We start from the raw sequence: 26,840 nt of genomic DNA on the forward strand, positions 1-26,840 counted from the left end.
CACATGATCCAATTCACCCAGAATGTTCAAAAAACTCCCTCACCTTGTACCACAACATCAGGTTTAAATCCAGTGGAAAATCTCCTGTTCAAGGGATCAATTTCACCTGCAGCAAGAAATCCCTAGAACAAATGCAAAAGAAAGAAAAAAGAAAGGAAACAAACAAAAATTAAGTAAAAGGCTTCTGATGACATCTAGAAGAAATCTTAGCCAATTTTCATATTTTATCAGGAGAGCAGGACTTAAAGCCTGGTTTATCCACCCCGTCCACAAAGTAGTACATTCAATAAAAACAATGGCTGCAATATTTTTCAGAACAACAAGAAAATGGTTATGACTGACACAATCTGCATGTTCAGATTTCCTATTTTAGAGCTGCAACAACTGACGCAATTTTGCCAGGCCAGTGATTTTCTTTGTAGCTCCACAGAGATATTCAGTGGTTCCTTTAACAAGTCCATGGCTAATAGGGGACAACTCCGTAGGCTTCTTATGCCACAGAGTAAGGCATAGCCTAGTGGAGCTGAAACAGTGCAAAATCCTAGCTCTGGGACAGCCAAGTCAGCCTGGGCATATTCCTCTAGCCTAACCATATATCCAGTCCATCTGACAACTTATTCAGCTTGATTAGAAATGGACAATTGCATACCTATATACAAACAAAAAAGCTCCTGAAAGCTCAGAGTCACCCCTCCATGGGTCATGTACATGTTTCTACTGGAAAACACATTGTCCCCTACCTGTCAACCAAATTGTACTTAAAGCCCAAGCCATCTCAAAACAAAATGAAATACAAGCTCACCTACTATACAAGAAACAATTACCTCTGCTAATAGGCAGCTAAGGACATACAATGATTGGCCCCAAAGATGAGGCAACTTTCCCATTGGGACACGATCCACTGAGTGAGGATTTTCATACTCCTCATCCACCTGAAAACAAACGCATAAGCAAGAAAAATTACCCTAAAGTTGTGAAGAACAAACAATAACATGGAAGTATTGGAAAAAATATGGTCTATCATTATCCTTTCTAACCTGCCATTATTACTGACATCGAGATCTCTTGGTTTTACTTTTAAGGCTGCACATTTTCTGGGACAAGTACTACACTTCCTTTTCGTACACCGCCCCACCCTTCAAAGCTGGAGGCTGAATGGGGACTCTGCATGCAATTACAGCTTTGGTGTTAGCACTTGCCCTTTCTTCTCACCATGCCTATGCTGCTTGCCCTCTGGGCAGCTTGTAGGTAATTGTGTGTCTGCTTTCCAACCCCTTGCAAGATGACACTTGAACTTCATTGATGTGTACCTACCTTCCTGAAGTAAAGGTGCTTTCCAAAAATGAAGGCTATTCCACCTTTCCTGTGTTAGCAAGAATGGTCAATGGAAAAATTAAGAGTAGGCTCTTCTTAATTAGAAAAACTGCCTTGGTTTTGCAGTATACAGATTTATTGAGGGTGGGGGAAAAATCCTCCTAGATAACATCTTTACTGTAGCCATTTTAAAATTTATAAATGACAGGCAAAATCTATGCTGTTTATTTGGCATGTTCATCAGATCATCATATCAAAATTCACAAGAAGGCGCTGAACTCTTACACGCTTGTTCCCACTAGGAAGGCAATTCAGAGTTTCCACCTCAGATCTGCGAGCAAGAGATCAGCTGTCGACACTCCCTGCCCAAACTCAGACTAACCCAGGAGGCCCCACACCCTTAGTGAGTGAAGGCTGAGAAGTCTGGAGCAGGAGAAGAAGTTGGCCGGGAGGGATACAAAGGCAAATAGCATGGAAGAGCACATAAGCTCATCTGAATTTCTCTGTCACAATGGGAGAATCAGGTAAACAGTAGCAGCAAAGATGGGGGGAAAAGAAAAAAAACCAGACAAAACAAACAAAAAACCCAGCCCAAACCCTAATCTATCTGAAACCTGTTTCTCTCTCACGTACAAGCTCTGGAAAAGAAAGAGCACAATCAATCAACAGACTAGACAGGCAGGACAGTTTATGCTTTATTTCTTCCTTGAGCTTCAGTTCCTAAGTCAGCAGCAGCACTTCTTACATCTATGTCTTGCTATAAGGATTTAAAACTTTAGACCTGCTCTAGTATTTCCGCAGGCACCCAGATTCCCAAGTAAAAAATGTGACCATTTGGAAGCCTGAAGTTTACCATTTCTCAGCGGGAGCCGAGAGAGGTCTCTTAGTTTTTAAATAATGTGCAGTAGTCTTTTTTTTTATTGCTGGTTTAGATTTATCAGCTACCAGAAAACCATAAAACCAACATCTTGGTATCTATACTTCGCACACTGAAGCGGATGCTGCATTTTCACAATACCTTTTCTGGAGGGACTGCGTACAGTTCAGGCATTAGCACTATTCCATTCTTCTCTCTAATAAGTATTCCTTCCAGAGCCTCTCTATACTCTTGTACCTGGAGGTATTTTTAAGAGAGAGTGAGAATTCACATTACAGTCAGCAAAACCGAAACAATAAAGTTAAAGTTTTAGTACTTTCCAATAGTACTTTTCTGCTGAAAGGTCATTTTTAAAAAAAAGGGGGCGGGGGGGGGGAATCATGACTTGCTGATGGAAGATCAGGGTTCAAATTCTCAGAGACTGTTCCAGCATCTTAATATTATCAGCCTTAGAAACAAGAACACACATCTTTAATCTATAACACACCACTGCAGTACAAAACTTCTAACATATTCCTATCAAGAAGTCACTGGAACAAATCCTACGTGAAATTTGCAACGGATGACAATGCAGTGACATGGATGTCAGGACTGCCAATATCCATAAAAGTGTAAGGTGTATCAATTGTTAGCTTTTTGCCATGCACATTTGTCTATGATTTTCTGAACTGTGCTTTCCAGGACTGGGAAATCAGTTTCTCTTAACTGATTCACTTAGAAATTTGCCCCATGGAAAATTTAAAATAGATTTAAACTATTTAAAAATATCTAAGTTAACTGAACAGAAAATCCTCTTGTTCTTGTGTTGTTAGACAACATATTATGAACAGAAATACCAGACCAATACAAAATAAAGAACGCTTAATATTCTTTTTACCAGATCCCTTATTTTGTTCTGTTTCTTAACTATCCCATTACAAGTTTTTACTTATAGGGAAGCTGTTTTCAAGCACTACCAGCACCTGCCTCTGAAATCCTATTTCTGCTATCCCTTTCTGAGTACAGTGGAACACACAAAGTAAGGTACCCACAGGTTCATATTATGGTACACTGATATTTTCAGTATCCTGTCCTTCTCCACTCTTTTTGAGTCCTCAGAGTGCTTATTTTTCTAACAATTGCTGCCATTGCAACCACTTGTTTGCAGCAGTAATCAGGGAAGACTAGACACTCACCTGAGCATCTCAGTGACTCATTCAGCTATGTTTAAACGGTGGGAACTGGGAGCAATTGCCTGGTCTGACCATGCCCTAGCACAGCCCGTCTGCATACCATAAAGGCAACCAGGCACATACCGTCCCAGATAATCCAACTACGTTCTAGAGACTGCTTTGTGAAGTGGTATTTTATTGACGTGACTGAAGTTTCAGTAAACTTTCTGATTTTCCCCCTCATGAAATAATGCCATTTCTTTCTCTACCAGACTATTTTACTGCGTTCAGGAAAGCAACTTACATTTCTAGTGTCAGTAAGTATTTCACTTGATTTACAACATCTGGTACAGAAAGAGGGGTTTTTGGTCTGAAATGCTCTGTTTTGTTTCTGATGCCATTTTATTTTTTAAGGGGTTATGTTTAACAATCTCCTGTCCCTCTGCATACTAGGCGATTTTAAATCACATGTATTTTTTACTTCCTTCAAGCCACCAACCTATGGAAGTCCTGGTATGAATACATTTAGTCCTGGCTACTTGTCGCTCTTTAAGTCACCAGTACTCTCCAGGTGCCACTATAACCTTTGGAGGGCTACAATCAGTTTAGCTCCCCTGATGACTGGATGCTTGACACAGTAAAGGCATGGTGTAACTTAGGGAATTAGTGAAAATGAAATGGCTCCTCATAATCCAACCCCAAATCTCCCTGAACGTACAAAAGGACTGGAAGTACTATGAATCTTGTTCTCAGCAGTCAAGCCACAGAGGTTGGAGGAAAAAGAAGCTGGTCTCATCCTGAAGTAATTGGGAAAGGGGCATCAAGGTTGGTAGTAAGACAGAACCAGGCAAATAAACCCCGTTCAGCCCAGTTTGACCACACCAGCTAAGAGAGCCACTCAACCTGGTAGAGGGAGGGCAACAGGGTGCCAGTGTGCACAACACTGCAGCCTCTACCACATCACGAACTCCCCAGGAAGGTGAGATTGGCTGAAGACTACTCCGATCCTGCTGATGGCGTATTCAACTGATACTCAAAATAAACATGGAGCAGAGCTACAAAATACTGTGGGTAAATGGCTTTGCATTTCCATTGAAAGTAATTTCTTCTTTCCTCACCTGAATTTTGTCCTCATTAAATACTCCATCAATTAGGAAGTATGTCCAGAACACCGGCCACTCACATTCAATATTCTCAAAGAGCTTGAGCTCAGCAGGATCATAGTGCAGCCTGCTTGGATCCTAGAAATTCAATCATACTTGTTTAGTCACAGTGCTAAGTTAGTCACTCATATTCCAATCATAATGGCAGCCTATTTTATACAAGTAATTAAAACAAAGAAACCAATAAAAACACCAGAAATAATTTCCATGCAGTCTGTTGACTTCTTTTTCACATTCAGTCTCAAACTCATTTAATCATTCCCTAGACAAATTGACCCTTCCCAGTCTCACAATCTAGGTGTCGCCCAAATAATCTTGGCTCTGCCTCAGCTCAAAGATATTTTGAGATGCCTCAGAGACACTGCTTCTTAGGCACCATAAGCATATCTAAGAGTTCATTTCTTACAGAATTATGAATTAAGTTCTGTCCTTAATAATTGGTTTTCAAACGCTTAGCCTCCTTCAGATATGTGTCATTTCTAGGGTGGATACCTGGATTACCTCCAAATCCACTAAGGTGTCTTAACAGCGATACAGAACTTCACCCGTTCATGTAAATGAGACAAAAAATGTCTACAAACAAGAGATAAAATTCTTCCTCATGCCTACTGAAAATATACATCAGAAGTACCTCTCTGGGTGTCTTGTAACCATCTCGAAGAAAGCGACAACAGCCATAGCGGCCCTGTAAAAACAGACAAAATCATAAAAAACTTCACATACTGTTCTTCCTCACAGACTAACATCAGCATAAAAGTATGTGCTGAGTTTTAAGTGTCACTTAGGGATCTTCCTCCCTCTCTTCTACGCACAGATGAACCAAGTCTGGCAACCCTTGTTTAATTAGGATTTTTGCTTAAGAAAGGGAGGTTCTGCTTCTCTTTCCCTCTGGAAAATAAAAATAAAGGAAATCCTTACCTGCAGTTTGGATATGATTTCACTCTTGGTTACATTAACAAGGTTTAGATCCTCCACTGCAAAAGCTGGGTAAGAAATAATAGAGAGAAGGCCAGCATCTATCTCCTTTGACGTGGATGCCCTTGGCAACATGGAGTATAGAATAGACTGAGCAAAACAGGAACAGAAGAGAGGGATGTAAAACAATTTACCTACTTCAAAAGACTATGTCAAGTGCAAATGGAATAGACTATACTATTTGCAAACTGACAGAGAACTCACTGCCTAATTATTTTTAACTGAGTTGTTACAACGAGAATGCTTCACACCACTCACTTTCACATGATCTACTAGAAACAGGGTGAACAGCGTAGTCTGAAGTCATCCTTATTACATTAAGTGCTTGGTTCAATTAATCAACATTTCATTTAAAAACAAAAGGGAGAGGATGTTGGGTTTCCCCCTAGCAAAGGAAACAGAAGACTAATTTTTACCTGACAATGTTCTACTTCATCAGGAAGAACATGAATCACTGATTTGTGTCCTCCATGAGCTCCAAAAAGATCTAGTTCATCAATTGCTTCCAAAGCAGCCTTCAAGAAAAACCAAACAACCCAAAATCATTAAATACCTTTTAAGCCAAGTATAGACCCTAGCGCCTGTGCTTATCCTCTGAAGGAAATTACGTAAGACAAAAGTTTGCTCCACAGACATTTTTTCATCTTTAAAGGGAAGCTTGGCAATATTTTAGAAAAACTAAATATTTCTGTCTTTCCGCTAGTAGGATACAGGACTGATGTGCTGGTGATCCTTCTTACAATTTAAAGGCAATGCAAATCAATGGGGAGCTGGGCTTTCACTGAGATAATATCTAAATATTAAAGTACTTAGTAATAAATGCTCCTCCTGTCCTATATTCCAAAATAACCCCCGTTCAGTGGCCTTTCACTCCTCTTGCCTGAAGGGCTGTTCAAAGAGGAAGGCTTGTTCGAGGTGCCCCAGAATCAGCAGAGGCCAGTGCCCTAAGAGAGAGCATTGCCATCTCTCTGACACTATCACTTCCCGAGGGAAAGAGAAATGAGACATCTGCTCTCTCCACAGCCAACTGAGGCACAGCATGCTCCATGTCAACAGGTGAATCACCACATCTCATACCGCTTGGCCATAATGCATTTGCCTAGTGAAGACATTAGCAGCCCAACCACCGACTCCATTTGGGCACTCCTACTTGATCCTAGCAGGCTACAAAACCTGGCTTTGAAGAAGCGGGTGCACAGCAGGCAGGGAATGTGGCAGGAAGAGAGCAAGGACCGGACAGCCAGAGCCAGGCTAGCAGAGCCTTCCTCTGAAACGCATATTCACAGGGCTGCGGTAGCACTGAATGTTGCTCCATGCCCATCTTCGTCCTGCAGCTTCACCATAATGTCAATCTCTGACAAAGGAAGGATTGCACAGCACAGCTTGCCTTATCTCTCTGCAGAGGGGCAAGAGTATTTTTCTTCTTCCAACACAAACATGGGTTTACCGGGCCTGCAGAGCCCATCTCTCTGGCTGAGCACTAGAGCAGCAGATATTCCTGATAGCAGCAGAAAGCCCCATTGAGGAATTGATAGCCGGGACCATGGGCAGTCTTAATGGTGCAAAAAAGGCACTGAGATGCACTCAAAGGCATACACTCTGTGCTGTACTGCTGCCACGGGTAGCCACACAAAGCAGATACAGGAGAGAGATGTTAAGAGGAAGAATTCCTGAGGCAGACTAAAAAAAATAGCATCTACCTCACCCGCTGTAGCAGGGCCTCCAGCATGCCCTGCCAGTGCCCACCCCAAACAGCACTTTTATTGAACTCAGAGCCACAGAGAAGCAAAGCTGTGCAGCGAGTCCCGCAGATTGTCCTGACATCAACACGCCCAGAAGTCATGCAGAGACCACAGCAACCCATGCCAGACTGTTCAGCGCAAAAAATCTCATATTGGACAGCTAAGGAATAACCTCCCCCCGCCAACACTGCCCCATCGCTATTCAACTGAACTGTGGCCAAGACCAGCAGTTTCTCCCTCTTGCAGCCACACAAGATCTTGGTAACTAATAAATCCTGCTGAAATGCAACTACACCTTTGACGTTAATGATATGTGGTTTCTGTCAGTCCCCCAGACATCACATAAAAAGGTAGTTGTGAATTACACATTTAAATTCATGGCCTTCTGAGCTTCATTTAGTATCTCTGTGACCTTGTGCTATGGGTGAACCAGAAATATCCACTTTCTTTTAAGTACATTTTTACTCATTTTTCTCTCTAAATTACTTGTGAATAATTTCTTAGACTGACACTCTGCTGTTTTCCAGAATCTGACTTAATCTTACCATGAAAACATCACATATAATACTGGGGCTGGAGAATTAAGAAAGAGGGACAGAAAACCAGAGGCCACTTTATGAGACTGCACCTCACTGAATCTATCAGATTCATGGCCCAATGAATCTGGTACCCTTCTTGTAACCCCTGGAACAACTGTGCTGAGGTCCTTCAATGAAAGCCATCATCACAAGGATTTTACACTAAAAAATACTCACTCACACCCGAACAAAAATTCTTATACAATCAGTTAACTATCGCAGTGGACAAGAAGACTATGAAAAGGAAGCCATCAGGTTTGTCAGAGCCCTTCAGCATGACAGAACAGCCATGAAGGAGGTGTCAGGAAGACATTCTCACTTTGGCCATCCCTACGGAGCTCGCGTTCAGTTCAGGGATGCCCTGGTTTGTCTTATCACCACGTTCCCAAATTCCATAATCCTGCAACAACAACATCATCAATAAAAAACTGGCATGATTATATACAAAAACAATGTCTTCCCCCTTCACCCCACAGAAAAACCAGACCCCTGCATGAAATTAGGTTTTTTGCCTTAAAAAAAGAAAAAAAGAGAAAAAAAAAAAAGTCTCCAAGGAGCCCCTCCTCATGTTTAAAGAGCAGCACATAAAAATATACCCCAGCAGGATCAGGTCTACAGTCATGAATCACTGTCTTCACAGAATACACAAAGCCCTTTATCCTTCCCCCTGTGCACGCTTCTCCCTGTGCCCCTTCAACTCGTCACTTTCCAAAAAGTCTGTTAACACTTAGCTTTTCTTAGAAATGCCCATAAGATTTTATTATAAAATATTATTAATTATCAATAAAGAAAAACTATTATTATGACAGAACAAGTATACCTCACCTAGGCAGCAGTAAATCCTCCACAGCCCTCCCACCATCTCCAAAGATGCTGCTCACAATGTAAAGTACTGACAGGTTCTGATATCTTCTCATGGAAAAAGAAGCCCGTATTTTCCTTCTCCATCAATAAATAATTTTCCACCCACATCTGAGCAGTGTTCAGGTGATTTACATATAAAGGACTACTTACAGCAACTTTGTAGGCAGCTTCTATGTAAAAAACAAGATTCTGAATAAAGGTAACTTCATCAAGAGTGAAGATAATACGTAACCCTGATTAAAAGAAGGGAAGAGAGTAATTATGCTTTATCAGAACTGAAATATTTACTCTTCAGTGAGTTTCATGCTTTTGTTTATTTGCTACCAACTACTGCCCACTGAAATCAATGGAAAAACTCATGCTGATTTCAAAAGATCAGCCAGCAAGCCTCAATACTTCCTGCTGATAAAATACTTCAAACGCCACCAATACATACTGTTTCAAAGACCAACCAAAAAGCACCCCTGGGAGGGTGGCATTCAGACATGGTGGGTACAAAGCAGAGACATCTGAGCCAGCTCTGGGTCTCAAGAGCAGTGCATCTCAACTCCCGCAGCTCCCCACCCCTCCGCCCACTTAGTGCTCTATCGAGGGACCAGCAGGATGACCAGGTGCCCACTCTGCAGGGGTCAATTGCAAGTGGCTCTGAGGACACAAAAACACGTAAGGAGACAAATCCTTATCCTCACAGGAGGGGTACAGTTGAGAAAACCACAAGATAAAACAGCACCAGCAAGAAGAGGAACACAGATGGCACTACTGGCACCTGACTCAATGTTGCCACTCCAAAGAAACCTGGTTGTCCATTAGGACGCCCTACATAGTCTTCAGACACAAAACTCTTCTCTGACATGACTCCGAATATCTCATGTATTTGTATGCCAACAAACATTAAGGGAATGGACACTGCCAGTTACTGTAAACATGAAATCCTAACTAAGTCACATCTCTTTTCCAGAGAAATATTACTTTCTTCTGAGTAATAATTATATAAAGGTCTTTGAAGCTAGTTACAACTTTTTTTCCTTTTTAAATGAAAGCTAGAATAGAAAGAGACTGTAACAATAGTCAAGGCTAAAATATCTTCTGCTTACCTGATGCAGTCATCTGTGCCAAGAAGAGCAGGTAAAGGGAAGTTGCATCCACTTGTAGATGCCCCCACTGGTCATCCCCAACCACCGTGGCACAAGTTGCAGAGTTATACTTGGCATGTAGGCAGTCTTTGGTACTCTGTGTGCGTTTGAACTTCTCTACCTTATCTACCTAAAAAACACCACAAATCTCAAATCTGAAACACTTCAGAAGAAATTCTGCAAACTATTTCAAAATTAACAACTTTTCTTAGGTGAGGAGAAACTTCAGGTCTTAATTTTTGTTACATCACTTCAGTGTGTTTTGATTGATCAGAGTGCTTAAACAGAACTCTAACTTCAGGCTCCAGCTAAATCCACATCTCTTCAGGAAAGAATAAGATATTACCTTGTTGAGTTCAGATCTAGGTTACAGATATGCATCTTGGTGAAAATCAGTTTGCAAAGGCAAAACTGCGATTTGCTACAAGCACAATCTCAAAAAGGTGCAAGTAAGATCAGAGTTTTGCTCAAGAGTTTTAAAAAGACTCCCCACACCACCACCTACACACATGCAAAAAACTCACTCTACAGAAGAGACACAAGGAATACATGCTTCAGATGAAATGCTTTGTAAATGCAACACGTACTAGTTCAACTCATACCTATGACATTACCTGTCTCATCATGCACTGTAAGAGTCCCCGCATCAGCTTCACAACGTTCTGCAGGAACAAAACAGACCAGTGACACCCTCACAGGGCCAGCCTCATCAACTGTTACAAACAACCCTCAAAAGTGACAAAGTTCACACCCCCTACTAACGTCATGCCAAAGGTAAAAAAACGCGTATTTGCCTGAAATGCTTTACATGCCTTTTTTTTAATATACTGGTTGATTTTTATTCCCACATCCCTATCTAGGAGAACAAATTTTTTCCCAAAGGCCCTCTCTAAACACTGGAGCAACTCTGTGTGGTCCTTCTATCCAGCTAAGGAAGTAAGAGGAATGCTATGTCTTGTAAGAGTAATAATAATGATGATGATGATGATGATTTTTAGAGTGATGGATCCAGGGAACACTGGTAGATGACTGCAAGACATTGACATGATTGGAAAACCTGTGGAGCTTCTTCCCCTCTTTATACAGTAAAACAGAAAGCAGATGACTAATGTAAAGAAAAGGCCTTCAGTGCATACAAAGAGAAGTGCAAGATTTTGTCTTAAACGAAGAAATCAACGCCATCTTTTTATCAAAAAATTATTATAGCCTCAAAATATGATCATGCAAACTGAATCAAGGTTATTCTGTCACCACAGACCTCCCTGGTTTGAGTAGTACCTGCCAGCATAAAATTTACCCAGTGCCTTCAAAACAACAGCAGGACACTGACACTAACACTCCCTCACTTTCCATTTAACCCACCTCTACACTCTCACTTCTGACACCCACTTTCCCAGCTGCAGATTATAGAAATTAACTGAGTTACCTCCCCTTCCAATTCTCCAGTACATGAGTCTTACCAGTTTGGAGATCATTGCCTTGTCTGGTTTGATCAAACATGTCTATACACCATGTATGACTTCTGTGAGATGACACAAGTGCACGTTCCAAAGACTGCTACTTTAAATGGCATGCTTCTCCTTACGGGGAAGAATGGTCTAGCTGATAAATTGCTACCCTAGGATCCAAGCGACCTAGGCTTGATTTTCTGCTCCATAATACACCTCATGAGGGATCTCAAGGTTTAATCAGAGGCTTGTAAACCTGGGAATAAAATCTCTCAGAAGCCTAATTTTCAACAATCGGCCAACTGATGGAAGTTTGATTCCTATATGTATTTGTTTTGTTTGTATTTTAATTCAGATGTTAGCCTCTCTGCCACAGTTCTCCAAATCTTGCTTGCCAGAAGGCTGCCGGGAACACTGTACACCATGTGCTGCACAGACTCTGACGTGACAGGAACAAGACACTTACTCCAAGCTGGGAAAACCCTGCCAGATCCTAGACATAGCAGCAATGCGAATGCACTGTTCAAAACCACTACCGTATGAAAAAAACAAACAGCGTAACTGGTTTACACTGAACTTTGACATACCTGCTCGAGCTCGTAAGCTTTGGCCTTATCCTCATCCCGGTCCGCGTTCTTCCGATAAGCCATGCCCAGCCCCCACACAGCCAGGATGCTGTAGATGTTGTCCCGTACCCAAGCATCCTTATGGTCCGTACCAGCTGAAAGCAGCCCCGTAACTGGATTCTAACCATGGCAGAAGAAATAAAGAAGAAACATTACTACCTGAAATCCCATCTTTCCATATCAAAGGGTAACAAAACAAAAGAGAGAGCCAGAGATGATTTCACACTGATTGCACACTGCGGCTGCTCACAATTTTGCCACAGAAGTGAGGTCCCATCTTTCTTTCCCAAACTCACACAAGTGAAATGCAAAATTTCTTTGAACACTTCAGGATATAAAGCTTATGGCATCCAGCTGGGCATTCTCATCCACATAGGATTATTAGCTAAGTCACTGAGTGAAACTTGAAATACATTGAGGAAATAGGAATTTAAATGTTACATATTTGTAAGGAAAAGAGGATACTGAGTTAACATTAGAAACTGAGTCTGGGATCTATTCTCTATGCAACTGGTCTGTGGCATAATCTTAAGGAAGTAAAAAAACACTACTTCCCTTCTAGGAAATTAAAAAAGTATTTCCATTTATTTACCTGCTTGGTTTATGACAGCTAAAACATGAATGCATGCAAAGCCTTTTTATATCCTCCTCTGGAAAATGTACAGAAAAATTCTGATAGTGTTGAAAAGCAGCAGTGTCTGAAAACCAGTACACTGAGTAGTCTCCTGCATCCCAAATACTCCATTAAATTTTTCATTGCATTGTTAATTCTCATCACTTCATTATCATTAATTTTTAAGACCATCTTTCTCAGCTGTATGTTCTTCACTACCAAAAAAAATGAAGTAGAAAGGCAAAAGGTCGATAGAGCTTTCAATCAAATCAAGCCTTTACAGCAAATTTCAGTGAACAAAGACCAGTTGCCAGGGCTGGTGTGACAAGGGGCAAAGATTACAATAATAAAGATAAGTAAAATTAAAAAGAATACGTACAGCAATTTCTCATTTCTGCCACACACCGGTTCACTCAACTCCTTCCGTAGTTATTTTTAAGAAACAAGTTTTGAAAGGGAGGAGCTTCAATTACAATTTCCTGGGCTTTGCATGTGACAACTGAACAAGACATGGGTGACAGCCTGACACACGTGACTGGGCACAGTCAGTGCTATTGTTACGGTTTAAATACAGCAATGTCTAGTGGCTCGCTGAGAGTAGAAATGTGCAGTTCTGCTGAACGGCCCTCAGCACAGTCTTCACAAACCAGATAACAACAGCAGGACCACCTACTCATCTATTTCCTGGGGAAAGTAGCACATATGAACCCAAAGAGCTTAAAAAACTTCTGAACTTGAAAAGTCAAACCAAGGAGTAACAGAAGAAGAACAAGTGAGTGAGCAAAGAAAGGAGACCCCGCTCCCAGTTCAGCGCTGCACCTGCATGGCAAAAACCAGGATCCTGAAAGGCAGACCGCCTATTCCCAGTATTTTTAGAGGGCACTTTGTTCCCCTCCTCCCACGCAGCACAACAAATTTCTGTGTAACTGCAGCCCTGGCTTGACAGAGATCGCCCTGCTGCCTCAGAAATGATCATTTTGGTTTGTTTTTCCCCACCCTCCATGCTGGGCTGGCTGCCAGCTGCAAAATAAAAATGCCTCCAGGTACCAAGATGGAAATCCTGGAAAAATGGCCCATGCAAGACTTTAAAAGACCATTCAGTCCCCAGGGAGGGACCTGACTACCTTCAAGAGGCTGCATTAAACACATTCAAAGGCAGCTGTCACTATTTCAGCGCTTTTGGCTCCTCTACAGGAAGGTCCCAGCTCTTGGTGCGCACTGGGGCTGGCTCTCATGGACTGACAATACATTAATGTCTTTCCTCATGCACATTCAGAATGTTAGCAGAACAACACAACATATTTATTAATATTTTAAGTGTTTTTGTTTTCTAGAAAGCGCTTATTTCTCCTGTTACCTGCTGATGCCATATGAAAAGTACAATCCTTACAAGGTGCTAAAGAACCCAAAGAAACACTGAGTGCCCTTAAACCCAAAGATGTCAAAGGGATTTTTAGCTCAGCTAGTACTTCAAAGCATTATGTCTACGCAGTGATCACTAATTGGACTAGCAGTTCTCATCCTGCAAATTACACTGCACATACAGATCCACAGAGCAAAGAATTTTACCAGCACCTATGGGCTCTGTGAGCTGAGAGCACCGCAACAGAAAGCTGATTGCTGGACTAAGACTTTAAACTGTTGTATCATGCTCAATCCTATTTTTAAGTCTATCTGTTAGTCTGGAGACAAAAAAACCCAAAACACAACACCAGTTCCTACAGGGGACCAGACGCTAATAAGAACTTCAGCAATACAGGCACAAAAATAGCGGGGTTCTAACCAGAGCAGCAATACAAGTAAGCCCACAATTATCATCTTGCTGAAAATCCATTTAATTTGCATCTGTCTCATTGATCCATCAGATGAAAACTGATGTAAGCTCTAGCAAAGTTTGCAGATAGATTGTTTGCATGAAACCAGACATAACACAACTGGGGTTACCGATAAATGTATGCCAGATGTGCTTTCCTTATCAGCTCCATGTGCTTTTCTCTTATAGTACCCTAGCAATACTTAAAATGTATATAGACTTTAAGTTTTGCTATTTTATGGACATATCTTAAGATTCACATTTTTTCTTATCTCATTCAAATGAACAAGTGTAATAAGCAGCTGAAAACAGCCTTCTGGTGATGCTCTTCAGTGCTTGCTCAGCTACGGTATCAAAGCATCCCTCTGGCCCCTGTCCCCAGGGGCACATGCAATAGCTGGCAGACCCCAGACCACAGCAGGCCAGTATAACCAATGCAAGGGGACGAGACGGGAGCCAGTAGTTTGGTCTTAGCCTCCTTGTACAACCTTTAACAGGATCGTACCTATCACCATGCATGCTGCAGGGACTGATCAGCAGAATGCAACACTTGCAAAACAAGAAAAAGTTTGCTACGGATCCAATCCTGCAAGGTGCCGCATACAGAAAACTGTCAACCCTGGTGAGGGGTCCGGACCCATGCTTTGAATGCATGTCTGCCTGATAGCAGATATATTCTGAATTAAAATTTGCCTCTAAAATGACGTTGATTTAGAGTGATTGGAATGAACACAAGATCAATTGCTGCTACTGAGAAACCTGACCCGTGGTGTACTAAACACCTTCTTATCAAAGCAAAATGTTCCTGACCACACTACATGTTCTCCTTGCTGCATCCTTAAGAGAGCGAGCTTGTTACCACCCTCTGTCAGAGCACACCAGCTGACGTGCCAAGTCTGCACATCTGACACACTTGTGGATGCAAGGTAAAAGGTCACAGTCACATATCACCCCTGTGCTGAGCAGCAGCATGTCAGAAGCATCTTAAATGCCTCCTGGCTTTTCTGCCAGGCTGCTCCTGGGCAAACCGATGGCTTAAATTCCCCTCCCTGGCTCTGTCCTGAAAGGCACCAGGAAGGCACCACCAGTGAAGCAGCAGCCCAGCCCACCCCGTCATGGGCTATTCTGTTCCCAAGCAAGACAGGGCTGCACGTGGCCCAAGGACAACCGTCCTAATCTCCCTAAGTAAGAACCGCATCTCTTCACTCAGCTGAGCAGGACATTCTATTGCAGTGGAAAACCATAAAGAGTATAGATACAGAAAACATCTAGAAACCTGCCTTGCAGCATCTCTCTGGGCCCTCTTGTGATATCGTCGTCCCTCTGCCTTGCTGCTAGCCTGTGGCTTGCTTTCCACACACAGAAGAAAACTTATTTATCTCCTTCCCCCATCTCTTAACTCTCCCCAGCATTGAGCACTTAGCGGAAAAGGCAGCACTGAGTCATGAACATGCATCCAAGCACTGTAAATAGCAATTACAAAATTCTGGGTCTATATTTTGATGGGGTATAAACTCCCATATTACCATTAAGTTACCCTTTTTATTGTTGTTAACTATTAATATCATTAAGGCACAGCTTTCACGGGGCATGTTTGATCTCTGGATCTCAGAAGCTCCATCTCTCCTCTAATGGAGGCTGTTATCGGCATCCTCATCCTATAAACATGGAAATCAAGGCAGGCACTGGAAGCCAAAGTGACTTGTCCAAGGTCATCCCGCAGACAAAAGGCAGAGACAGGAGCATAACTCAAAGCATCTCCTGCACCCCAGCACAGCCAGAGAGCAAAATTATCTTCTCACACCACTTATATCATGTTCTTGCATTTGTTTCTAATGAGTTTACAGTAATTAGTACACAAACATTAATTCACAGGTGTCTGGACCCTGTGCCCACAAGGTCAGTGACAAAAATCTTACCGACCTAAGCAGATTTGAGTCCTAACCTCTTCTTTCACTGCTTTCCAGTTTCTTGTAACTCTCGGCAACTAAGCATATTTGGGAACTGATTTGTGCAAAAAAACGTGTTGCTCTCATCTTTATGTACTGGACTGTTTCAACTGAAGCATGACACTGCAGAGCACACTGTGAGTCCTCAGAGCCCGCCCGGGTGAAGTGAGCACATTAAGCAGAGAGCACTACGCTACACGTTTATGCATATGCGCTGGCCAAAAAAAACAGAGTGGGTAATAGTTTTTCCCTACCAGCCCTGACATCTTTGTTCTTTTCCTGCTCACATATGCAGGCAGCCCTGCCCGACAAGCCAGAGCCCAAGCAGCGTAACACCGGGAGAAGTCGCTCCACTAAAACCAACGCTGCACAAGCTGCACTGGCAGCAGGTTGGGGATGGGAATCTCTCGGACGTGCACCGCTGCACACACGTACCGCACAAAGCACGCACGCTGGCCACTGCGAACCCTGCTCTGTCCTGGATTCACCCCGAGCTGACACTGACAGACGTATTTCAAAGGCCCTGCTAGGGAGCCCTATGTTACTGGGATTTAATAGAGTTACGGGCACGTATATATATAGCGTGACAACGGGTGGGTGTGTATCATATGACCATGAACACATTCTATACACAGTGTTATTATTTGCAAGCTCGGACTTGCTGTATTTTCCACGTATCTTCCAACGTGCATTTATATAAGCGGCTAGCGAGCACCCCCGAGGATCCGCACCGCCTCAGCTTTCCCCGCGCTCCTCCTCAGGCGGGGAAAGGAGAAGATACAGAAAGGAGGCCCTGCGCCGGGGAGAGGAGATATTTTCTTCCACCGGCCCCGTCGTGCCCCTTGTGCAACCAGGCTGCGGTCACCGGCCCCGGCAGCTCCAGCCGCTCCGCCGCAGGCCCCTCGCGCCCCCCGCCGCGGCCCCCCCGCCCGCCGGCCGGCCCCATCGCACCGGCCGCCCCCAGCCCCGGACAGGCGTCCCGCGGCGGCAGCGGCGGCGGCTGCCCTCACCTGGTGGCAGAGGATGGTCCGCTGGACCAGGCGGGCGTAGCCGTCCAGGCGCACCCCCGAGTTGCTGCGGCTCCTCATCGCCTTACGGCCGGCCGGCCCGCCCGCCGCCCCGCGCCCCCCGCCTCAGCCGGCCCGGCTGCCAGGCCTGCCCCCTCCCCCCGGTCGCGATCGGCGCGGCGGCAGCTGGAGATGGCGGCGGCCTCCCCTCTCCCTGCCGGCCGGCCTGCGCGGCGGGCAACGCGCCAACCCGCCCTCCGTCCCTCCCTCCCGCCGGCGAGGCGGAGCGGGGCGGGGCGGGGCGGAGCGGGGCTCTCGGCCTCCTCCCTCCGGCCGATCGGCCGGGCGGGCGGCGGGAGTGGGCGGGGGGCAGGGCTAGCTGTCTCGACGGCGAAATGAGTGGGAGCAGGCGCGCGAGCCTGCAGACCCCCCGAGAGAGCAGGGGCGCTTCCGTGCAGGTGGGGTGCTTGAAATCCCAAATTCAGCTTTTCTGAAGAACCAGCGGGCTTTTCCCTGCGGTGTTTGCCTCAGCAGCGCTGCCCTGGGAAGCGGCAGGAGAAGGGCGAGCGTGCGGGACGGCGGGCACCGCAGCCCACAGGGACACCGGGCCGGTGTCAATGCCCAAGGGACCGGCTAGGAGCAAAGGCAAGGCTGAGCAACGTGAGCCGTAGCGCGGCAAGTGACAAAAGTCAGGCTAAATTGTCAAAAATAAACGCGATTTTATACATCCTCTTCGTAAGTTCATACGATAAAATGCAAAAGGCCGGAACATTTGTTGGAAGCCTTTTTTTCCCACCCTTACAAAATACCGTTTTGAGACCTGATGGAATGAAAGGCAAAAAAATGCAAGACTTTATCAGGTGTCTTCACACCCCAGCCTTGGCTTTCCAACTTAATAAAGAAACAAGATTTAGCGATTTCTGATGGAAATGACCCTGCTATTCCCATAGGCACTCACTAGGGGCATAATGGCAACGTGCACTTTTGACCCGATTTGCCCTTCCATGACTCGTGCTGTCACGCTGTAGTTCCCGCACACGGATAGGACAGGAGCGAGCAGAAAGAAGGGAAGTCAGGCAAAGAGAACCAAGACAAAGACTTAAAAGAGGGAAAAAAAAAAAAAAGACGTGTGTTACATACAGTTGCAAAATCTTCAGTGAGTTCCCTCTGCGCTCCTGGCAACATGAAGAAAAACGATGGTAAGCATGGATGGGTGCCGAAGCACAGAAAGGATGTTGCAGAGTAGCTGGAGGTGTGGGATTCACTCAGACTTCAGAACCCATTTTTTTTTTCTGTTATCTTTTTTTTGTCCTCACATGAAATTATGGCATTAACAGAGTTAATTTTGTAACTTCTTTTTGCTGTGCTTACTTCATTGACTGCGTAACTGACAGCGGTGGTTGAGAAACCAGTCTTAAAAGGAGACCTGTTCATTCAGCGGCGGCCGCCAGACAGCATTTCTGTAGGTACTGCACAGCAGGAAGGGGACCGGGCACTACTCGGAGGTTCGTTAACTCATCCGCCAGAGCCCTGCAGCTGCAGTTCAGTGAAGGCTGCACAGTCCCAGAACATGCCCCAGTTCACTCTCCCCTACACTCTGCACGAGCCCCCTGCTTCAGGGCACTGCTCTTTACAGAGAAGATGATTGCATGCAGTTAGGGAACAGGCTTGCTGAGCAAGGTGGTGCCAGCTGTACACAGCATGTTGCTGTTTCTCTATGACTAAGCTTAAAACCTCCTTACAGATGTCCCTGAGTTAGGTTTGCAGCCACAAGTTGAGGCACAGAATTTTACTTTGCGCTCTGGGAAGGGATTGCAGCTTTCATCGAGCTCTGGGCTGCCATGGCTAAACTGCTAGCAGCACACAAGGGACCAAGTACCAAAAGGATACTACAACACCCAATGTGCAAACACTTTTTCAGCTAGTTTAATGACGATAATTATTTACTGAGATAAAATAATATGCTGCTGTGGGTGCAAAACTTTACTACAACGTGTGCGTGCTTTTAAGTGGCAAAGTCAGAAAAGACTCCCCACTGCCAGGAATAGATCAAATAAAAATGATTAAAAGAATCCTAACATATGTTAGTGTGCAAAAATAAAAATAAAGGAAGACTCCAAGCAGGTCAGTGACAGTGGAATATGCGTTTTCACAGGGAATTTAACTACTGAAGCCAAACTCAGCTATGTGCTTTTGCTCATAGCATTCTTATGGAAGAGCTACAGCAGACTTGAGGGCAAGCATTGGGTGGACAGACTTACATCAGGGTTTTCTCTGCTAAAAAACAGATCTGCTAGAACCATGAAGGGTAAAACGTGAAATAAATGTAAGGGCTAGGTGAGCATTTTCTCTAAGAGGTTACATACTGCAGCTCATGTAATCTGAAGAATTGTAACACAGCCCAGTATAATGACAGATTTATCTAAAAGACAAAGTTTATATATTTTACGTGTTGTACTTGCTGTAAATTTATTACTTTTTTTTACAGCTGAAAACATAAATACAAGAACATTAAATAAATTTACAAGAAACAGTGCAAAGGCAATTAGCCAAATAGTTAAAGCATTCACAGAAATGCATTCCAGCTACTAGCATTCCAGTATGGTCTTTTATCAACATGCAATTAAAACTTTGTAGATAAACACAACAAATACTTTACATGCTCACTTCAAAAGCATATTCAGAGTAGTCTTGGACACAGGTGACCAAAAGAACCCATGCGTTGCATATAGAACCACAAGAGGGTTTGAGTACTGAAGAGGTTCAATCGCTGGACTACAACAGAGCCCCAGATAGAAGGCATGATGCTTTTTGTTGAGAAGAGTGTTTCCAGGGCTCCCTACCGAGTCCTCTGGGAAAGCAAAGCCCTTGCTCCCCTCCAGCGTGCATCTGCCTCAAAAAAATCCCCTTTACAGGGTCTGGCAGGCTGCAGTGTGGCACCAGTTTGTTCTAGCTCTTGCTCCTGGAGCATCCAACCTTTGCCCGAGAACACAAGGAAAAAAAGTAATGGCCACAGCTGCACATCTGTGTGAGGAAGAAGAGGCACAACCAGGGCTCAGGCTAATTTCTGTTCAGGAAGAATCTTCACAATGTTGCATGGGCTTTCAGCTGTTGTGCATGAAGAGCCAAAATCCAGCTTTTTCAGACAAATATGACAAAGGGAATGAAATTTTGCTTCAGGAATTACTGAGCTAGGGCCTCAGGATTTGGCTTGCCAACCAAGGGCCAAAGTACAAGCAGAAATACTCATTAGAATAGCTTAAGAGCTGCCCCTTAAAAAACAGGCACACAATGAAACAAACAATCTCTTGGCTACTAAATATAGCAGCTAGCATTTATTCTCTGTATTTTTTCTTCAAAAAATAACACTTCTCTACTTTTCTTTATCATTGCAAATGAGAAATGGCAGTGTGTTTAATCTCTAGAACCACCACTCAAGATAAAATATTGACCCTGCTGAAATCAATGGCAAAAGCTCCCATTGACTTACTCAAGCCACTAACATAACTTAGTTCTATTTAATAACCTACTGACTATTTTATTTATCACTCCCTCATTCATGGCACTCTACTTTGATGATAACCAGTTTCTATCCCTCTGTGGCGTACTAAGAGGTCGCTAAAGGTTCAAGACCGATAGTGTTTGTATTTACAGTTCTGTATCTAGTGAATACATTTAAACCACGGTAAGTGATTTCCCTTACTGAACAAATTAACTTCTGTATCATTCTATGTTAAAGTTAATTATCTCAATTAAAGAAAAATGCAAACTTACAATAAAAGTTAAAACAAAACACCAATTATTTTTCTATACATAGGAATATTTAAATTTATATTACAAGAAATAAATATAAAAGTATCATTAAGATGCTTAAAGGCTGATATTTTTCTGTTTATGTACATCACTATAGAGTTTGCTACTACAACGTACAAAAAGTTGAAGACAGTGTAGCTTACATTTTTAAAGATAACATCGTTTGTACGCACAAGTTGTAACTTCCTACATTTATACAATACTACTATGCATTATATCCAGATAAACTTAGTTGTAATGAAAAAAGTCTAAACAAAACTTTCCTTTAAATGTAAAAAACAACCTCAAAAAAACCTCTAATGAAGAATCAAAATGGAAATGTGCCAGCTGTGATTTGACATCCAAGATACCTTGTCAAAATAGTAGCTTCCTTTTTTTTTAATAATTGTCCTTGTCAATCCATTGTATGGCTGCCTTGAAGTTCCAGTACCATATATTAAATAAAATCAGTTCTTGGTCTGCTCACATTATGTAAAACTGTTGAAGTAAATCTCTACTTGACACTGTAAAACAATGTGCTGTTTAAAAGGAAATCACATTTTCTCAATAAAAGTTAGGCTTCCCCTCTTTGAAGTCCTTCTGAGTGAGATATGGCTTTTTTGGCAGCCTGTATCATCCTTTTCTTGAAATACAAGTTGTTTGCCTGAGAAGTCATGGAGACACACATCACCATTCTGTATACTGAAAGAAATACCATTCTTCTCACTGGAAAGATGGCCTGTTGAAACAAAAAAAGTGCATCCCCTATGAGAAAAGTTCAGAATCAAGTCTCCCACGCTTTTTCAGTCCCTGTAGGGAGTTCATGCACTCTCGTTTTATCCCTGCAACAATTTCAAAATGTGGATTTTTCTGTACATATTCTATATATATTTCTTTTCCTGTGTGAAATCAGTACGATATTTGAGAGATGTTAATGTATTTATGCACAATAGGATTCCATGTTTTAAACAGTGAAGGTCACAATTCTCAGAATGTAGACTTTGACTTGGAATAAATATCACTAGATAAGATCCAAAATACTTCTCATTCTAGTTTTGCTTTCACAAGTTAAGTTTAAAAGGCTTCTCAGCTTTGCCATGCATCTGAAACAAGAAAGTGAGAAAACAAGGATTTTTTTTTCCTTTGAAAGGCACTCAACTTGCAGCATTTATTTCTGGAGGACAATCAGAATATGGCCTAGGTCCAGTCATGGGTCTAAGCCATATTTAGACTGAGAGTCTTACACATTTAGGTGAATCTATATATATATCAAGAGTTCCCACTGAGCAGGAGAAATGGCTATTGTAAAACTTTGTCTATAGTTCCCTAAACCAGATGTGTGGTATTATTTGTGAGGACATCTTGAAATATTCTGAGCCTATACTTATGAATAATATTTTGTCAGCACTTCACTTTACATTAGCATGGAAGAGTATAGCACGTCTGTTTTAAGACAAGAAAAAAAATAGCTTGAGAAATACTATTTTGCATTATACATACCATTTCCATTCACATGCACTGAATAATCATTATTCATTAACAGTGTTGTAGAGTTAGTGGAGTTACTGTTTGATTGTAAGGAATTGGAAGAACTGGATACTCCTTGATTTACAGTCTGCTTCTTTAAACCATTAGTAGCAGTTCTACTCCAGTCTACAATAGATACATGTTACAGAAAATAGCACAACTCATACAAGCAATATATAAAAACATAGTTAATAATGCAACTGAATTAAAATAAAAACAAGGCTTTACCCACTCTCCTCACAGTATTCTAGACAGAATGATATTCTCCTAAGAATTTCATGATTCTTGATGATTAAAATTATTTAAATCTAGTTCCTTTTTCTCTTGTCCCTTTTTTAATACATGCAGCCAACTGTGACAGTTTTATGACTGCAGACAAGATCAGAAAAATAACTACAGTACAGTTGATCCTCTAAGTTAAAGTGTATAAAGTTATACACTTAAGAGTATATAAAGTTCTATGTTAAAGTATATAGCTTTATGAGAAGTCAACTACTGAACAACAAAATAACACAAAATCATTTATAGTTTTTTTGGTTTAAACTGTGCTTCACCTTGGTTTTGTGGAAGTCACTGGTAAAACTACAGTTGACTCAGAAGCTGGAACAAATCTCACAGTTTCTAACAGATCAAAAGTCTTCTACAAAGACATGCCTTTATACTGCAGTGGAAGAGATCAACTGCAGTTAACAGCTTAATGCAACAGCATGTAAGCACGTAAGAACTGCATCAACTACCACCTTTAAAGAGTATAATTTTGGAGGTTTATTACACCTTGGATAATAAATTAGAACTGCAACTGCAGCAACATGATTTACTGAATTTTTTTTAAAAAGTATTACAAAATACTAGGAACTTAACACTGAGTATAAGTATTCAGAAGTAAAAAAAAAAGAAATATTCATATTTACCAGAGTTTTCAGCCAGCCTGAATTTCCCACAACAGAGATATCTTCTCCACTGTTTACGGACATTCTCCTTTGTTACACAATAGAAGATAAAAATGAAGAACCCTGCAAAGCAATAACGTTAGAGAATGTTGCAAAATTGACTTTTGCTGCTTCTTAATGAACAATGTTTTGGTTTTCTTTCATTTCCTTTAAATTTCTAATCAAAAGTAATGACACCTTTCTTTGGTGAAAAAGTTTACAACTCCGAAAAGTTTACAACTGAAGAGTACTTTTCCCTTACAAAGATGAGAGGAATCATACACACAAATGCAAGAACAAATACAACCAAATCCACAAAGTGCATAAAGTTTCCTTCTATCAAATAAGAAGGGAAAAATTCTGTGGATCCTCAAATTTACTTAACGCTTTTGGAAAAGAATTCCAACCAATGTCAGAGGGTATGATATGACACTGTCAGGCTATGCAGCTGTTAGCACATGGTGTGACACTGTCCCGTCTTATTAGCAGCTAACCTGTTAACACCAACTGTAATAGAACCAGTAATGCTACAAAACTTTGAGCGCTCATACAAAGAAAATAACTCATATCTAAAATAATAATAAATGGTACCCCCTTTACTACAAATTCAAAGCCAAATATTTTCTAGAAGGGATGGGGCTCATCCCTGTCTCTTGCCAGTGCCACATTACAGACTCATTGTCTCCTTCTCATTGTCTCCTTCTCATTCACTTCTGACACAGGGTGGGACCTATCTTGCCCTGGCTAAAAGTCAATCGTCATTGTCCTCCTTTAAGGAAAAGTGGCACTCGGTCTTTGCACAATTTTCCAGCTGCAATGTGTCCCTGAGAACAGATGTGTTATGTTTACAATGAATAGAAAATAACATGAAGGGAAACTAAATGATCAGACTGGTGCAGACGCGCATGTATGTTATGTTTACACTGCTTTTAAGGCCAGTTAAGCGTGTAAAATCCCACTAGAAGAGATTACTCACATCTTTCTTTGCTTAAGTATCTTTCTTAACTTTCGCTTTTAGGATGAATTTTTGAATGTAACTAAGTGTTGCTCTACACAGATGGTTCTATACCATTTTCAAAGACAGTTTCGAAGCACTGGCATAAGCTTAATTAAAGTCAATACAATTTATGCACCTTTATTACTTCTAATATCAAGATCTGCCCAGCACCTAACTTAAAACTGGGTAAAAGGGGAACTTAGCTTCACGTAACAGATTACTCTGACCACATAGAATCTAGTCTTGTGTTCATTCAACACAATCCCATGCAAGACCTGGGAAGATGTGGGTTCAACCCTTCAAGTTACCATAGAGTAAGGTACTCAAAAATCAACACAGCAAATAGGGAAGGGGTATATACACTGAACTGCAATTTTCATTGCTTTAGTCCCTCTGGGAAATCAGCCAGTCAGTCATCTAAAGTGCCATTTAAGCAGAAGTTTGGATCCAAACTTCAGTAGGGCAATTCAGGTATACTTAGATAACTGTAGCCACCTACGGTACCTCCCATTTATGTGAAAGCTTTTGTAGCCTCTGAAACTCTGCTTTTGGATATATCCAGTAGCATCCTGGCCATTGCAAAGCTGCATGCCTTCATACCTACTTCCTGTATGTTCTTAAGTATTAAAGGCCATGCTTAAGAGTTAGACCACTAACTTTTAGATGTTGCAGCCTTGCCTGTCTCAATGGCCCTTTGTTGAATGTCACATCTTGCCCCTAAGCCTTAGAGGTAAGTGGAGAAATTATAGTTTTCACTACATTAATTGCATTATTATGTGAACACTTAGAGTAACTGTGTATTTACAATTGATCTCTTGACTAGAGAAATACAGTCACTTCCAGTGGTGTCTGGTTTGCATACATTTTTAAAATGATTATATTTCTAGATATACATATACTATACCTATAAATAGTAGCTAGCTTTCCTGTACCTTACTGTAATGTAACTGTAACTTAAGATTACAGTAAAGCAGTATAATCTCTAATTTAATTAACATGTTAAAGTACATATCAAAATTATATCTTTATTGCTGAATCAAGAAAATACCATTTCCAAATGTTTTGTTCATTATATTGTACACAATGGGCTGTCACATGAAGGATAAACTTACCTTGCAAAGTGTTGAAAATGGTAAAGAGGTAAGTAAATACCTCATTCACTGTGAAGAAAGCAAATCCCCAAGTAATTCCCAACAAGAATGTGAGGCCGGCAACACTCCTAAGGTCTTGAATACTGGTTTTTCTTTGAGCACCAAGTTGTTTTTTCTTTTTGATACGACAGAGCTGGATCAGCACAACAATGAACATGCTGATATTGATCAGGAATATCAGGCAAAAGTATCCCACAGCAGTAACATAGAAGACAATTCTATTTTTAATCCAGCAGCTAGAACACAAGAACAGTCTGTCAACCATTATCAGAAACAGAAATTAAGTAAACACAAGATAAAGGTGTAGTTTGTTGCACATGCAAACCATTTTTGCCTCTTTAGTAGAAAGTATTTTTTTGGCCAAAGGGTAAGAGCTTTCATATAGGCAATAACCACAAAACACATGACATACTGTAGAGCTATACTATTTCAAAGCTCTCCCATTGCTTCCTTCTCTTCCCCACCCTTACTTTAAAGAAAAGCAGTTTCGCAGGACCTCCCTCCCACCCACCCCCAAAAAAGCACCTCTCTTTAACTCACAATTCATCCGGTCTGTTTATTGAAACCTTTCCAGTGGTTATAAGTCCATAATTATCTGGTGATACTGCTAACACAATGGACACAACTACTGCTGGTAACCCTAAAAGATTATGAGCAAACATGTAAGTGAAAATCATGACAAACACAGTATTATGAGGACTTGAAATTACTGTATTTTTCTGTGAAATCTACAACTTGTTTCTGAAATTTGTCTGTTGAATTCTGTTGACTACAGCTGTCTGAAAGAATCTAAAAACTGGAGCATTCAAACTGCTCAGGAGCGTAACTTGCAAAGAACAAGTTATTCTCCACGGCTAGCTCCAAACCTTTCTGAATAAGGCAACAAATATCATCACTCATCAAACCGATTTAAAACATCAAATACAGGATACCTGATTTTCTTTCTTACATCTGTTTTAAGAAAACAATTCTATTAATTTTAGTGCCTTCACTCATGTTTACTCAAGTGGCCAGAGAGGATAATCAGGTCCAGAATCTCCTCATCCTTGATCCAGTTAGATCTGTTTTGCTGCTTTTTGTTAGCAACAGTGCTATCCCAGAAATGTAATATATATACTTATTGGCATTTATTTTCAAAACACAACTGACGTCATCCATCTGGTAAATGGAAATGGAAGTATGCACATTCAA

General features: G+C 41.8%; 2 protein-coding genes across 3 annotated transcripts in view; both read right to left on the reverse strand.

Moving 5' to 3' along the window:
- PHKA2 (phosphorylase kinase regulatory subunit alpha 2) overlaps window positions 1-17,334 on the reverse strand; it is a 44,524-nt gene extending 27,190 nt beyond the window's left edge. For both annotated transcript variants that reach the window (XM_050893836.1, XM_050893828.1), the window contains exons 1-13: window positions 17,257-17,334; window positions 11,833-11,991; window positions 10,412-10,459; window positions 9,759-9,927; window positions 8,815-8,897; window positions 8,120-8,200; window positions 5,897-5,995; window positions 5,424-5,570; window positions 5,137-5,190; window positions 4,461-4,583; window positions 2,333-2,428; window positions 825-932; window positions 44-122 (exon numbers count right to left, since the gene is read on the reverse strand). In XM_050893836.1, coding sequence (XP_050749793.1) covers window positions 44-122; window positions 825-932; window positions 2,333-2,428; window positions 4,461-4,583; window positions 5,137-5,190; window positions 5,424-5,570; window positions 5,897-5,995; window positions 8,120-8,200; window positions 8,815-8,897; window positions 9,759-9,927; window positions 10,412-10,459; window positions 11,833-11,991; window positions 17,257-17,334 — 1,324 coding nt within the window. The remainder of the gene's footprint in view (window positions 1-43; window positions 123-824; window positions 933-2,332; window positions 2,429-4,460; window positions 4,584-5,136; window positions 5,191-5,423; window positions 5,571-5,896; window positions 5,996-8,119; window positions 8,201-8,814; window positions 8,898-9,758; window positions 9,928-10,411; window positions 10,460-11,832; window positions 11,992-17,256) is intronic.
- Window positions 17,335-19,721: 2,387 nt separating this feature from the next.
- Window positions 19,722-26,840, reverse strand: part of ADGRG2 (adhesion G protein-coupled receptor G2) — a 47,952-nt gene continuing 40,833 nt past the window's right edge. The window contains exons 24-28 of the mRNA XM_050909655.1: window positions 26,190-26,289; window positions 25,611-25,885; window positions 23,484-23,585; window positions 22,546-22,698; window positions 19,722-21,784 (exon numbers count right to left, since the gene is read on the reverse strand). Of these exons, the coding sequence (XP_050765612.1) occupies window positions 21,600-21,784; window positions 22,546-22,698; window positions 23,484-23,585; window positions 25,611-25,885; window positions 26,190-26,289 (815 nt within the window). The 3' untranslated portion in view covers window positions 19,722-21,599. The remainder of the gene's footprint in view (window positions 21,785-22,545; window positions 22,699-23,483; window positions 23,586-25,610; window positions 25,886-26,189; window positions 26,290-26,840) is intronic.

This window comes from Gymnogyps californianus, chromosome 1 (genome assembly GCF_018139145.2).
Source record: "Gymnogyps californianus isolate 813 chromosome 1, ASM1813914v2, whole genome shotgun sequence".
Lineage (NCBI taxonomy): Eukaryota > Metazoa > Chordata > Aves > Accipitriformes > Cathartidae > Gymnogyps > Gymnogyps californianus.